At 50.9% G+C, this 14,695-nt stretch overlaps 1 protein-coding gene across 5 annotated transcripts in view; it reads right to left on the bottom strand.

The window, feature by feature from the left end:
• The window catches only part of LRSAM1 (leucine rich repeat and sterile alpha motif containing 1), a 39,721-nt gene that overhangs the window by 1,479 nt on the left and 23,547 nt on the right, over positions 1-14,695 (bottom strand). For 4 of the 5 annotated variants that reach the window (XM_077850777.1, XM_077850776.1, XM_077850779.1 and 1 more), the window contains 9 exons: positions 11,649-11,748; positions 10,084-10,171; positions 9,410-9,484; positions 7,924-8,004; positions 6,321-6,416; positions 4,335-4,433; positions 3,236-3,367; positions 2,010-2,091; positions 590-738 (listed from right to left, as the gene is read on the bottom strand). In XM_077850777.1, coding sequence (XP_077706903.1) covers positions 590-738; positions 2,010-2,091; positions 3,236-3,367; positions 4,335-4,433; positions 6,321-6,416; positions 7,924-8,004; positions 9,410-9,484; positions 10,084-10,171; positions 11,649-11,748 — 902 coding nt within the window. The remainder of the gene's footprint in view (positions 1-589; positions 739-2,009; positions 2,092-3,235; positions 3,368-4,334; positions 4,434-6,320; positions 6,417-7,923; positions 8,005-9,409; positions 9,485-10,083; positions 10,172-11,648; positions 11,749-14,695) is intronic. The other variant, XM_077850778.1, reaches the window with a different exon arrangement.

The following is a 14,695-nucleotide window of genomic DNA, read 5'->3' as shown; positions in this document are numbered from 1 at the left end:
CTTTGTTATAGATTTTAAGTATATGTATTTTAATATTTGAGAAAAAAGAAAAGAGAGAGAGAGAGAGGAGGGGAGGGGCAGGGGAAGAGAGTCTTAAGCAGACTCTGTGCTCAGCAGAGAGCCCAACATAGGGCTTGACCCCACGACCCTGAGATCATGACCTGAGCCAAAATTAAGAACACTTAACCAACTGTGCCACCCAGGTGCCCCTTATTTTGTTATAGATTTTAAAAGATGGTGTTTTAGAAGTCTCTTCAGAGAAAATTGTGTTGTTGATATTAATGACTTGGGAAATCTTCCGTAATTAAGTAGGGGGAATAAAACCCCAACCCCTTTAAAAGAAAGTAAGTCCCAGAAAATGATGCTAACCTTGCTCATATTTCGGTCATGGGATCATGGAAATTTCCTCTATTTTTTGCTTTCCTGGATTTCCCAAAATTTCTAATGAATACAGTCTACTTCTACCACTAGAAACAAGTATATAGAAATAACACTTGTGCCTGGAAAGGCTCAGGATGGGTGCAGGTCAGGCTCGTGGGTGGGGGTGGGGGTGGGGGGGTGGGATTGGGGGCTGCTGCCCTAGACTTACCTCCCGTTCCAGGCACACGACACATTCTGATGTCTGTACCTCCAGCTCTGCTGGGGGAGCAGAGGGGCTCACAGACTCAGGAAGCTCCTCAGGGGCAGTGGGCACCTCCAGGGCCCCAAGGACTTCACCCTTGTGTGGGTTCAGCAGCTCTGTGGGGACCAGCAGGGTAGGCTGAGCCAGGGTCATGCCACCATGATCCCAACCCCTAGGGATCCCCTGGCTCTAGCTGCCACGAGTGGACAGTGAGCTAAGGCGGAGCACTGATCTCACTGTAGGGGTAAGGGCCCCCTTATTTCTCTTCTGAGCCTCATTCCCCTATGTGTGAGATAGGAGGGCCGGCTCACCACAGGGAGGGCCACAGTGCTGGTTATTTGGGGTCTCTGATCCCTGACCATTCCCCCAGGATCCTTCACAGTAATGCTGCAGGTAGGGCTTCTCGCTTTCAGAGAAGAGAAGCCACTTGCCCAAGACCACAGGGAGACTCCATCTGGTGGTAGAGCCATGGGGCAGGAGCCCTTGGTTAGGGGCTGAGGGGTGGCAGGGGTGCTGTGCTCACAGCTGCTCCATCAGGTCTCCCAGGAGGCCACCAGGGAGCAGGGAGAGGGATGAGAAGTCCCCTCACCCCTGTCCTCATGTTCTGCCCAGGTCCCAACAGGTAGGACAGAACCGGCCCTTATAAAATATAGTCTGTTTCAAAAGTTCAACGTACACCAACATCGCCAACATCCCTGAGTCTTCTCTATCACTGACGCCCATCCTCATGCCAGTTCACATTTTCCCATCTATCTTATGGTTTGAACTAGAAGTTTTTATAACTGGAAAAACTTGATTTTTTTAAAAGGCTGTTACAACACTAGGCTCTCTGAAGGTACCACGGTGCCCCCAAACTATCACTGTAAAGGGGCTCTTCTGTATTTAACGGGATATGGTTAGGGGAGCAGGAAGAGGTTGTTAGGAAAAGGACTGAAGGTCCCCTGCCCCTCCTGCAGCCACAGCACCTATGTTTCTCTAGGCCTCCAGGCGTAGGTGGAATGCCTTTATGACTTGCCTTTACCCCTTCGTATGTCATCAAAAACATCTTTCCACATCCAAACACAGGCCTGCCCCTGGCGCAGTGTTGGGCACCAGGTATGGCTGGTTTCTCCTTCCATTCCAAGGGTTGGGGGTGTGTGGCTCCCAGTGTCTGTATAGTAGCTTCAGAGAAGGTTATAGGATAGGCCTATCTGCACCACCACCCCATTTTTATGGCCGATGTTTTCCATTTGGAAATCCTGTTCCTTTAGGAGGGAGCCTTAAGGACTGCAAGAGGCTAGAACCTGCCCTTAGTTATTGTCCTGAAATGTAAACAGGTGACCACCTCCAGAGCACAGTCCACAAGGGAGGCTGGGGCCTCTGCTTAGGAGAGGGCCTGTACTGGTACCTGGCTGGATCCTGGCTGCATCCAGCAGCTCCTGGACTTTCCGCAGGATTTCATGCTGCAGGCCAGCTTCTGAGACACCCACCTAGGGCAGTTCAAGGAAAAGCAAGTTATGGGCTGGCTAGGTGGGAGCTCACTACCCAGTACAGAGCCACCAGGACTGCCTCCTTCCTGGCTTCTGGCACTTTCACCTGGAAATGTGGAGGCTGGGCCCCTGGGTCAACATGAGGCAGTGCAGCACCACAGCTGTGAAGGTGACCAGGTGGCAGGGAGAGAAACTGAGGCCCTGAAGGAAACAGACACTGGTAGGGGCCACAGTTTAGCATGTGCCTGCCCCACACTGGGGAAGGGACTGCGCTGACAGCTTTACCTCCGTGACCGCACATCCCCCCCATGACCACAGGTAAGTCAGGACCCACTGTCCTGAGTCACAGGAAGGAGCAGGTAGTTCCCACTGAGGCCAAGCTGCTGAGAAGCAGTAGTGCTGGAGTCACACAGCCCCTCTCAAGCCCTTTTGAGCCTCAGTTTCTGGGCCAAGGGGCAGGCAACACAGCAGACTGGTAAACAGCATCAGACCACCCACGCCTGAGGCCTGGTTCTGCTGTGTGACCTCAGGCATGTCACTCCCTTGCCGTATCTGCTTCATCTGAAAAATGACAAGGATGATACCTATCTGCCTGGGCTGTTGGGAGGGCTCAAGGGATTAGCACATGAAAAGCACTTAGAACAGGGCCTGGCACTGGTAAGTGCTACAGGGATGTTGGTTGTCCTCATCATTCCGTTCTTTCGAAGAGTAAATGAACTAATGCAATGCAGAGCTCACTTCCTACTGAGAATATAACCAGGCTCGGGCAGTGCTGCCACGAAGTCTGTAAAACCGGGGGGTTGGGGGGTGGTGGCACAGGGTTGGACGAGACAACCTCCAAGGACTTACCCTGGGCCTACAACATGAAGGTCCTATCTGAGTGTGTGTATGTGTGTGTGGAGGGGGGGCAGTCTGGACTCAGCAGAACCCACATCCCTGGATTTTCTTAGGCACATGGCATGCAGAGTACACCTGGCAGGGGGGGTGGTAGTTAGGGACCATGAGGTGGGTGTGCTGGCCATCTTCCAGATGGCAAGGGGGCCCCTGGGACATTTGCTAATGGCAGACCTCACTAAGAGCTGCAGGAGAGCAAGCGGACCCCTGGAGGACCGGACAGTGGCCGTGAGGGGCTGCTGCTTCCCACCTTGGCCAGGTCCCCAGGGCTCATCCGGCTCAGCATATCCAGGGAGATGCGGTGATGGGCAAAGATGGGCAGGTAGTGTTCCGCCGACAGATCCACCAGGAGGGCTGCCAGCTGGCGCTCCAAGCCTTCTTCCTGCAAGACAGACCCGCAGGAGAAGCTGAGTGCACTGCATATATGATGGCAAACAAAGGCTCTAAGTAAATTTAATGTCACAAAGTATTTTCTTGGAATTTTTTCTACAAAAATGCACATGTGAGCACAGAGATAAAGGCACAAGAAAGTTCACTGCCACTCTGGCTGTAAACTTGAAAATGCTCAGCAATCACATACCCATCAACAGGGGCTGTTTAAATAAATGAGGGTTCACCAAGATACTAAATACTACACAGTTATCTGGAAACAGTGAGGAGGTCTATTATATATACATGGCTAGAGAACTTGGCTTGTAGAGAATAATGGCTTGTCATTATTTTTTTTTTTTTAAGATTTTTATTTATGTATTCATGAGAGACACAAAGAGAGAGAGGCAGAGACACAGGCAGAGGGAGAAGCAGGCTCCATGCAGGGAGCCTGATGTGGGACTCACCCTGGGGCTCCAGGATCAGGCCCTGGGCTGAAGGCCACGGTGCTAAACCGCTGAGCCACCAGGGCTGCCCTGGCTTGTCATTATTTTTAGGAGAAAAAAGATTTGCTGAGATAGTGTGTATACACAGAAACAGAGACACACACACACACACACACACACACACACACACACGCTCCATTTTAATTAAATAACAAGACAAAACAAAAGCCAAGCATGTGTATACATGTGTGTACGTGCACACTTCAGGGTAGGGGGAACCACATCTGTCCTGCCCCCAGCAGGGGCTTGCAGGCAGCTCCTGCTGCCCGCTCACACACGGGCATGCTCACAGGCTCTGCCCCACACAGCAGAGCAGCTGCCTCCCCTTCATCAGAAGGAATGCACCCTCTCTTTTTTGTCCCTGCCAGGGCCCAACACAGGACCTGGTACACTAGTTACTGGAAAGCTCACGCAGCAGGACATCACTGAAGCACAGGAGGGCTCTCTGCAAGTGTGGAGGCCAGCAGTCCTTACCTGCAGCTTTAAGGACAAGGGCTTCTGGTTCAAAAGCCGTTGATACTGAATCAGCCAGTAATTTTCCTGTTTGGTTTCGCTTTTGGCTTCTAACTCTGTCTGCCAAGGTCAAAATAGGCATCAATAGGTCAGTAAATAAAAACTATAACGACAGTGATGCTTTCAAACAATGGTCTCAGCAGGTGGAAGGTGCTTGGTATTTTACAAAGAACTTTCCCAGCCACCACAGTGTCACCACTTATTAAACTACTGAACCTGGAAAGGCAGGAAGTACCTCTGCCCCCAGTTTCCTGCCACAAACAATCTCAGCCAGGGAACACCTGGGGTTGAGGCCCGACTCTGGGCTTTGGATGCTTGCCACCAGGCTCTGCGGGGCCCTGCTTGAGCACACACTCTGGTGACAGGCAGGGAGAGAAACAGGATTCTAAGGACGACATGAGCTTCTGGAGTGGGCTTTGCCCTTCTGAAAAAGCTGGAGAATGAGACCTGCTATGGAAACAGATTCCTTCATTCTGCCATGAACAAGTAGTCACAGGGTGTTGTTCTGACCACACATGGTTCTAGGTGCTGGGGCCAGGGCCACGACAAGGGATGGGAGCAGTGACGGCAGCAGCTAATATCCTTAGAGCACTACGTGACAGATCCCGCTTTGCACCAAGGTCCCATTTTCCTTAATTTGCACAGCGACGTGAAGGGTGAGGAAAGGGGGGTTCAGGGGAATTAGGAAGCTGCCCAGTTAAAAGAGCTGCGCAGGGTCAGGACTTGGACCCAGGTCTGTTCTGCCCTGGGACCTGTGCTCTGAGCAAGCCAGGCCACCCAGCCAGGACTGTGGCCACACTTGGGGGACAAATGAGAGGTGGGCAGCAAGACTCTGACACAGGCCTTTCTCCAGTCCCCTTGGGGCTTGACTGTCCTTTGGTCATCCCTCCTAGACCTTGCCAAGCTGCTCCCATCCCTCTGCCACCCATGGCCCTCCCGGGCTGCAGATACAGCTCTCTTCTGACGCCCATGACCCTGACACAGTCACCATCTGCTGAGGTGATGCTTCCTCCCCTGGATGGTGAGTCCTCTGAGGCCCCTTGAGGGTAGAAGCACAGGACCAGAGCATACGGCCACTGCTGCACGATGCTAATGCATTGTTCATAGGGGATGGCCGTAAGGCATCGTGAGGAACAGGCAGCTTCTGGTTGGACCACACACACCACATAGGTTCACATGAGGCTGTTAAAGCTGGTCTCGCTCTTCTCTGCACAGGCTTCCACCCACAATGGAGCTCAGAGATTGTCTGGAGTATTAATGACACCACAGGAGTGACTTAGGTCTCTGAGCTCTGGCCTCTGTCCCCAGTGCTCCAATGCACACGGGGTCTGGAGGAAGTGATCCCCACTTGCCATCCCTAAACAGGGCTCTGCTACCCTGACAATGTGCCAGAGTCAAATCCATTTGGGTACAGGGGACAGGTGGGCAACTCCTATCAAAAGATTATTAAACAGCCTACACTGGACACAGAAAGTCCTCTCCTGGGCATCTCTCCTAAATAACTACTCATGGCTGCTCTCAAGACTTAGCTACAAAGACAGAGAGAATTCCTTAGAAAAGTAAAAAACTGGAAGTAGTCTGAATGCTTGGCCATGGGCGAGGACGGCCCATCCAATGCAGCCAGGCAGAGTGTAGTGGGCATTTTAGGGACATGAGAAGAACAGATACAAGCAAGCTGCTCCTAAAGGGGCATGTGCCATCTTACGGTTACAAGGCACACACAGGCACAGCTATAAATATGCATTGTAGAGTTCAGAAAACACATCAAAACGTTAGTATTAGATAACTCTCAGAAGTGAGAATCTTTTCCTTCATATGTTCCGTTTTTTTCTTCGATGAGCAACTAACTATTACTCGGAATAACAAAAATGCTTCTAAGAATGGCGAGTGTGTTTAGGGAAAGTGAATCCATGTGCAACGCAGAATGAACACAGAAGCCAAGCTCACCAGGATTTCTCGGAGCTCTTCCTCTCGTCGCGTCTTTTCCTTGAGGAGCTGCTGGAGCAGGGAGCTCAGGGCCCAGCGCTGCTCGGAGATCATCTCCTGCAACACAAGACCATGCCCAGTACCGCTGGAGGCTCACAGCTCTGGAGCGAGCCAGGAGTCCCCTTCACTGGGTGACAGATCCCCCTACTTGTTTCTAAGCTGGCAGCCAGGACCCCACACTGGGCCCAACTCAACTGGGCAGAGGGCTGGGGGACAGAGCCGAGGAGCCCCTATGCCTGGGTATTCCCTCCCTGTCTTCTCCCCGTGGGGGTCAGGCCAGGCGTGGGATCCAGTGACTGATGACTGTGAAAGGATAAGAAACAGCAAACAAAGGAAATGACAAGCCACAAGTACATGACTGCAGTCTCACGGACGACAGAGCATGTGGGTGGAAGCACAGGCAGGGAGGGTTGGCATGTAACCCCACAAATCTGGAAGGTTCCACCCAGATGGAGGCACATGCAAACTGGAGTGAAGCCCTGCTTATGTCTATGTTCTACTTGTTTCTTACTCTTGGAAACCCATGGAAGCCCCCCAAACAGGAGCCCCACAAGTGCTCTCTAATGGGCAGGAGACATGGGCACCTGCCAAGCATGGTGGCTGCATCTTCTTGGAGAACTCCCCATCCCCTCATCTCTGAAGACCCTGCCAAGGCTCACAAAGGGCTTTGCGTTGGCAAGCTTGCCCCCAGTATGATGTCCCTATGACACAGGCTGGGCCTAGATGATTATTTCCTTTTATGGAGGGGAGAGATGGAGGCCTAGGAGGGAACGTGACCTGCCTTAGGTCACACAGCACATCTGTGGCAGACCTAAGACCAGGACTGTAGACTTTAGCGCACTTTGACTGAGTCGAGAAGCTATGAGACAATTTAAGACTTCTCGGAACAGACACAGAAACAGGGACAGGGACAGACAGAAGGCTCTGCTCAGAGGCCCGATGTAGGGCACAGGTCTTCACGCACCATTGGTCTATCTGCTTTTGGACATTTGGGCAGAGGTCACACCTGCCTGTCCAAGTCACACAGCAGGACTACAAAGGACAAAGCCCAGGTCCCGGACACCAGGCATAGCCTGGTGGAATGCCACCTGCCGGTCTGTACCGCACCCTCCCCTCCCCGCCCCCGGCTCTATAAGCAAGACACCCAGGCTAGAGCTCCCAGAGAAGCCACCTGCAGGGAGTGACATAGTAACAGCTGGGCCCTCTCCTCCAAACATCCTTGGGACACCAAGAAAGCTCCTTCCCCAGAGGATGTCTGCCCATAAGTTGAACTAGCACCCCAGAAGCATGGCTTAAAGAAGACAGGGAGTTCAGCAGTGACCCTGCTTCAAAACAAAGAAAATGCAGAGATGGAGATGGGCCCAGGTGAGCCTTGGCAATGAAACCCTCCTTCCTCTGACCCTCCTGATGAGCAATAAGCTGCCCCAACCTTAACCCTGGCCTGCACTGGGCTTGCCCCTTGACTATGCCCCCATCACAGCCACAGAGGAGACTGCCTGCCTGCTGGGGAGCCACTGTGGGGAAGGAGGTGGGGAGGGAGGGGCAGGCAGGAAGCCCTACATACCTGCAGTGCCTCTGTGTCCAGGGATTTCCTCTTTACCTCCAGCTGTGTCAGCTGCAATAACTCAGTTTCTATTAACTTAATCTAAACAGAAGATGAAACAGGGTTTTTTTTTTTTTTTAATTCACATTAACCAAGGTTCAAGTCTGAGCTGCTCTCTGAAGGGCAAAGGGGGGATGTCTAAGAAACATTTCTGGGGGCTCAGGAATGAAGGGAACCTGGGTGCCTTGGGAACCCCCTCAGTGGGGCTTTGAAAGAATTAGTGATTTCAGGGCCCTGAGGGCTTGGGAGGTGCAGATGGGCCTGTCCTGGAAGGCCCATTCCAGAGAGGCTCCCGGTTTATGGACTGGAGATGGGCCTGCCTTTAATGTTCAGGCCCAAGGGCAGAATGGACACAGGTCCTCACTGAGCCTTGCACTCGCCGAAGTCTCTTGCTTCCTCTAACTGGTGTCATAGAGGAGAGCAAAGGGTAAATGGATTAAGAACAACGATGGTAGCAGCTGATGCTTCTAGAACATTTTGTGTGCAAGGCTTGTACTATGAACTTTATGTCACATCATCAAATCTCCCCTGGTTATTAGGAGGCATTATTGCCTCCATTTTATGGCATTGAGGAAGCAGAGGCTCAGAGAGGTTAAGTCACTTGTTCCAGAACACAGAGCAGGTTGGGGAGGGAGCCCTTTCCCAGGGCTCTCCAGGCTTGGGGTCTGAAGGGCAACAGCTGGCTGGCTGGGTCAGAATCACCCATGAGGAGGATGTCTGGGGGTCAGACACCACACCCAGTGACTTCTCCACCCTGAGCCTGTGACCCTATGGCCCCTGCCTCTAAGTTTCTATGGTCCCACCAACCCCTGGTCAGAGGAATGAGCTTCATGTCTGGCAAGGTGGAATTGAAATTAAAGGGAAATAAAAAGGTAAGTCTGCTTTGGTAAAAAACAAAACAAAACAAAACAAAACATGCGAATATGTAGAATTCAAAGTGTGCCAAGTATACTGGATGCAATGAGCACTCCCACAGCCTGAAAGCTCACTCTGTCTCTAGCCCATGCACCCATGACCCGCTTGCCCTCCAGAAAGCCCAGAGGGTCTGACACAGCCCACTAGGGAGACCAGCCCCTAGGCCAGCAGTAGAGCCTAGACTAGAGCACAGCTCCCTCTAGGTGGAGCAGCCCCTCGGGGACAGCAGGCACCCCTCTGTCCTGGTGGGACACCTGACCTTCCCCAGCTCCTCAGTCTGAGTTGACGGGGGTGGCTGGGGTGGAGCTGACTGCCTTTTCCCAGAGAGGGGTTCCTGCCTGGGGCACAGTGGACGCAGAGGCCGCCCAAGCAGTCAAGGCTGCCCACAGGCAGCATGAAAAATAGCAGTACTGGTTACAATGTGGGGAGAGGGGGTGGGAATGGGTATCTGAGCTGGCGCATGAAAGCCACCTCTGCAGTCTGGGAGAGCACGCAGGATGGAGTTGGTGGGGGCCACAGCTCCAGCACTCACCTGCTTCCTGATCTGCTGGTGCATCAGGTCTTTCTTCACCTGGAGAGCCTCAAATGCGGCCTTCTGCATGGCGCTCTGCAACAGAGATCACCGGCCGCTTGGAAGGGGCCCAGGCCAAGGGAAAACACAATCTGCTCAGAAACACCTTCATGCAGGACTTCTCTGTCTCTTAGGGGGAACATAACTCTTCAGTTCACATGTTCACATTTAAGAAATAATACCTATGAAAGGCTTACTGAGCCAGACACTATGCTCAGTGCTATTCCAGCATCGTGCACTGAATTTCCACAACTGGTGACATGGGTGCTTTTAACTGCCCCATTTCACTGATGCTGTTTGGAAGAAGGCTGTTGGCGCTCTCCTGTGGGCTCCACCTCAATGGAGTGGTCGCCACGTCCTGCCCCCTAAGTCCTTACAACGGAGCCACACAGCATGGGTAGTAGGTGCCTGCCAGGGCAGTGGGGGATGTTTCTCTAGATCTCAGAGATCAGAAAACCACCACTCTCTCCCTCTCCCTGCCCCCCTTTCCTGAGGGTCTGTACACTTCTAAACATACTAAGTATCTTTGGTCTTATAAGCTAAGGACAGGGCTCTATGCAGACTTCTGATGCTCTGCCTCAGGCTCCCTGTGCCCAGCTTGAGCCCCCGCCCTCACACCCTGGGCCAGGGCTCACCTCCTGTAGGATCTGGCTGATGGCTTTGTTCTGATCCATCTGCTGCCATGACAGAATCTGCTGGAACCGCTCATCCATTTCGGCCATGCTGCCAGAAAGACAGCAAATTAATTCACTCTCTGAACATTTTCTGAGCATCTACCAAGGGCCAGGAACCTTGGAGATCAAGATAAACCATTAACTCATTCAATGATACTCAAGAAGCACCTGCTAGGGGCTAGATCCTGGGACAGACATGGAGTTTGTCTTAGAAGGAAGGTGACAGAGTTGGTGTATCTAGGTCCTCTCATCCACCCCTCCATCAGAATCCCCTCTGCACTGCTCTTTGAAGTGGTGGCCTGCTTCTGCCCTCCCACTTCTACCAACAAGGAGCTCATGACCTCCCAGGTGAGCCACCTGGGACAGGAGAAAGCTCTCCTTCTGAGGCAGTAACATCCATGCCCTACCCTACATCCCCAGCATTTCTCACCCTGGCCGTGGATTTGCTCTTAGTCCCGTAGAACAAGTCTAGTGATTTTGGCACAAAAATCCAAACCCTGAAGCCCTGCATATATATGTCCATACTTTGGCAGAATCTTGGTTTTGAGTTTATTTAATAATAATAGCTGTTATTTATTGGACCCTCTTGTGTTACTAGTGCTGGACACTACGTTCAGTGCTGTAGCAAACATCATGCTCATTAAATTCTCCAGCAACTCCAGGGTAAGGTACTGTGACTTATCCCCATTTTTATGATAAGACAGAGGCTCAGGAGGGAAATGGACTGGCCCAGCACTTCATGGTTACTAACAGAAGGAGAACCAGAGTCCAGGTCAATCTGTCACCAGTGCCCACGCTCCTAGGCTCTACCACAGGGAAAGGAGGGAGAAACCCTTGTACCTGTGAGGACACAGGGTAGGTTAGCAGCTGTGCCAGAGCCTCCCAGATAGGGGGAGAAACACCAGTGCAGCCAGTGCTCCTGGCCCATCTCCTGAGCATGGAGAGCTTTTTTCCACTGGCTGTACTGACACCTGTGGCTCCTTCAATAGACTAACCCGCAGCAATGCAGCAAACTTGGCCAGCCAGACCCCCAGCTGCTGCCAGTGTGAGAGCAGCCCTATCAATATCCCCTCCAGGGCACCCTGCTCCCAACCTCTACAGACCCTCGGAGGTCGATGAGTGCACCATGGTTAAGAGTACAGCCCCACTGTGTCTGGGTTTGAACCCTGGCTCTGCCACCTGCAAGCTGTGTTTCCTTGAGTATGTCACATGATCTCTGAACCTGAGCTGTGGTGGCAAAACAGGGCTAATAACACATAATGTCACAAATTCAATAAGCCAACACATCCTTTGGCTGAGTGCCTGGCTCACAGGAAGGAAGTGCAGGAGACGGGGGAGTGACTGCTGTCACTATACCAGAGCCTGACCAATCATGGGGTCCAGCTAGAGGATTCATAAAGAGCAGTCACCACTTGCCCCTGACACACAGCCAAGGCTGGCAGGAGGGATGGCTCTGCCCAGCGCTCACCCCACGGTTCTGGGCCCAAGAGAGCGCCCTCAACACAGGAAGCCTCTCCTTACCTTACCTGGAACAGGCCTGATGGACCAGGCTCTGCCTCTGAGACTCGTAGGCCATCTGGATGAGCCGGTTCTTACAACTCTCTGTCAGCATCTGCTGCATGGCGGCTGAGGAAACATGGGGGTGAGGCTGAGAAAGGAGCACCACTCCTGGGGGTGAACCTTGGAGGGTTCACCTCATCAGCCACCTTTAAAAAAACAGTTTTTTTTAAAAAAAGATTTTATTTATTTATTCATGAGAGACACAGAGAGAGAGAGAGAAAGAGAGAGGCAGAGACACAGGCAGAGGGAGAAGCAGGCTCCATGCAGGGAGCCCAATGTGGGACTCGATCCTGGGTCTCCAGGATCACGCCCAGGGCTGAACGTGGCATTAAGCCGCTGTGCCACCTGGGCTGCCCTAAAAAACACTAAAAAAAAAAAAAAAAAAAAAAAAAGATTTGAGAGCCCACACATGCACAAGAGCAGGAGGAGGGGCAGAGGGAAAGGGAGACAGGATCTCCAGCAGATTCCCTGCTGAGTGCAGAGTTCAACGTGGGAGTCGATCTCATGAACCCGGAGATCAGAACCTGAGTTGAAACCAAGAGTCAGATGCTCAACTGATTGCGCCACCCAGGTGGCCCCTTGGTACATTTTTGAACTATGGAAGTAATTTAAACTTGAAAAGGCTAATTGTAAAACACCAAACAGTACACACACACACAAATCTTTTAGACTTCATTACCCAGAGATATTAATTTTGATATACATTCTTCTAGTCAATTTTTAATGCATATATATAGATTTTTAAAAAATTAAGATGAAAGAGCTGAAAGAGAACAGAACAGATATTCGTATACCCATGTTCACACAGTGTTATTCACAAAAAACAAAAAGGTGGAAACAACCCAAGTGTCCACTGATAGATGAACAAAACATGGTGTACACATAAGCGGAATACTACTCGGTCTTTAAAAGGAAAGCAGTTCTGATGCCTGCTACAACACAGATGACCCCCGAGGATGTTCTGCTGAGTGAAGCCCGTCACAAAACGACAAAGATGGTAGGATTCCACTCACAGAGGGTACCCAGTGCTGTCAAATTCAGAAAAACAAAGTGGAGTAGGGGTTCTACACAGGCTGGGAAGGGGAGAGGGATGGAAGATTTTTGTTTACTGGGGACAGAATTTCAGTTGGGGGAGATGAAAATGTTCTGGAGATGGAGGAGAGTGGTGGCTGCACAGCAGTGTGAATGGGCTTCATGCCACAGAATTGTACAATTAGAAATGGTTAAAATGGCAAAGCTGGGATGCCTGGGTGGCTCAGTGGTTGAGCGTCTGCCTTTGGCTCAGGGTGTGATCCCAGGATCCAGGACTGAGTCCCACATCAGGTTCCCTGCAAGGAGCCTGCTTCTCCCTCTGCCTAGGTCTCTCTCTCATGAATAAATAAATAAATCTTTTAAAACAATTGTAAAGTTTAAGTTATATATCTTACTACAATAAAAAATGAAAATGTTACCACACTAAACACCACTTCTCAGTTTTTGTGACTCTTTCCCCACGTCCACATAGCAGTGTGAGGTGCTGGCAGCAGAGTACAGTGGGGCAGGATCACCAAAGTTTATTTAGATAATCCTCTATTGGGGAGCATTTGGTCTCTTTTGCAATTATTAAATGATAAACATCCTTGTGCTAACAATCTTGTGCAATCTGATTATTTCCTAAGATTAATTTTTAAAAGAATACAGTTTTAAGGCGATGAATAATAGGAGCCACCTGTTCTGCCCCCCAGAAAGAACCTGCTGATTCCTTTGGCAGGACACAGGACAGTCTGATACCATATGTCCCCAACAAGCATTATTATTACATTCTCTGGACTTTTTGTTGTTTTTACTGAAAATTTTTTTTAGTTATAAAAATACCACTTGCTCGTTTTTAAAAAGCTAAGTAAGGGGCGCCTGGGAGACTCTGTTGGTTAAGCATTTGCCTTCAGCTCAGGTCATGATCCCAGGGTCCTGGGATCGAGCTCCTGCTGAGCAGGGAGCCTGCTTCTGCTCCCTCTCCTCACTGCTCGTGCTCTCTCTCTCTTCCTCCCTTGGTCTTAAATAAATAAATCTTAAAATTAATTATAAGCTAAGTAATAACCAAGTTTGAAAAGCTGGAAACAAGAGTCCCCGGTACTGATACTATTCCTGATCAGTCAATTTTGTAAACATCCTTCTGGAGATGCAAACAGGTTTTCTTTTATATAAATAGTGGAGAACAGTGACCTTAAAACAGGGACATAAGGACACCTCCTCAGGAAGTAGGGAGGTGAAGTAGGGTATGGAAAATGCTTGGCATAGGGCCTGGTACACAGTGTTGTACAGTATCCCACTCCAATATCCAGGCTTGGGAGGACAGGGCCAGCCAAGAAGAATCATGGCTTATTTTACAAAACAAGGAACAGACTCCTTGTCTTCCTTGGCACATGGCTTGATGCTCTCAGTGCTCACAATCAGGCAGAAAGGCCCCCCTGCCTGCCCCATTAAGTGTGGGCACAGTGTGGTGCCCTAGGGCCAGTATGGGGAACTCCCAGGAACACAAGAGAGGCCAACCACAGCTTTTGATAACAGAAACCCTATGGCCTTTGTGAAATGCTTAGTGCCAGGCATAATCTCATCTGACCTTCAAAATGACCCCAGGAGGTAGAGAATTATTCTCCCTATTTCGTAGATAAGAACACTGAGGCTGGGGATCCCTGGGTGGCTCAGCGGTTCAGCGCCTGCCTTTGGCCCAGGGCGCAATCCTGGAGTCCTGGGATAGAGTCCTGCATCGGGCTCCTGGCATGGAGCCTGCTTCTCCCTCTGCCTGTGTCTCTGCCTCTCTCTCTCTCTCTCTCTCTCTCTCTCTGTGTCTATCATAAATAAATAAATCTTAAAAAAAAAAAAACAAAAACAAAAAAGAGAACACTGAGGCTCTGAATAGTCAGGGGCCAGGAATGGCCCCGAGGTCATATGGCTTGCTCCAGAGTTGGCCTGACCCCGGAGCCCATGCTTCACTGCTGGACTTTAACTGCCCCTCTCGACCCTGCTATACCTG

The sequence above is a fragment of the Canis aureus genome, chromosome 16, assembly GCF_053574225.1.
Source record: "Canis aureus isolate CA01 chromosome 16, VMU_Caureus_v.1.0, whole genome shotgun sequence".
Taxonomy (NCBI): domain Eukaryota; kingdom Metazoa; phylum Chordata; class Mammalia; order Carnivora; family Canidae; genus Canis; species Canis aureus.
Note: the sequence above shows the minus strand (reverse complement) of the source record. Positions and strands in the feature narration are given on the sequence as shown.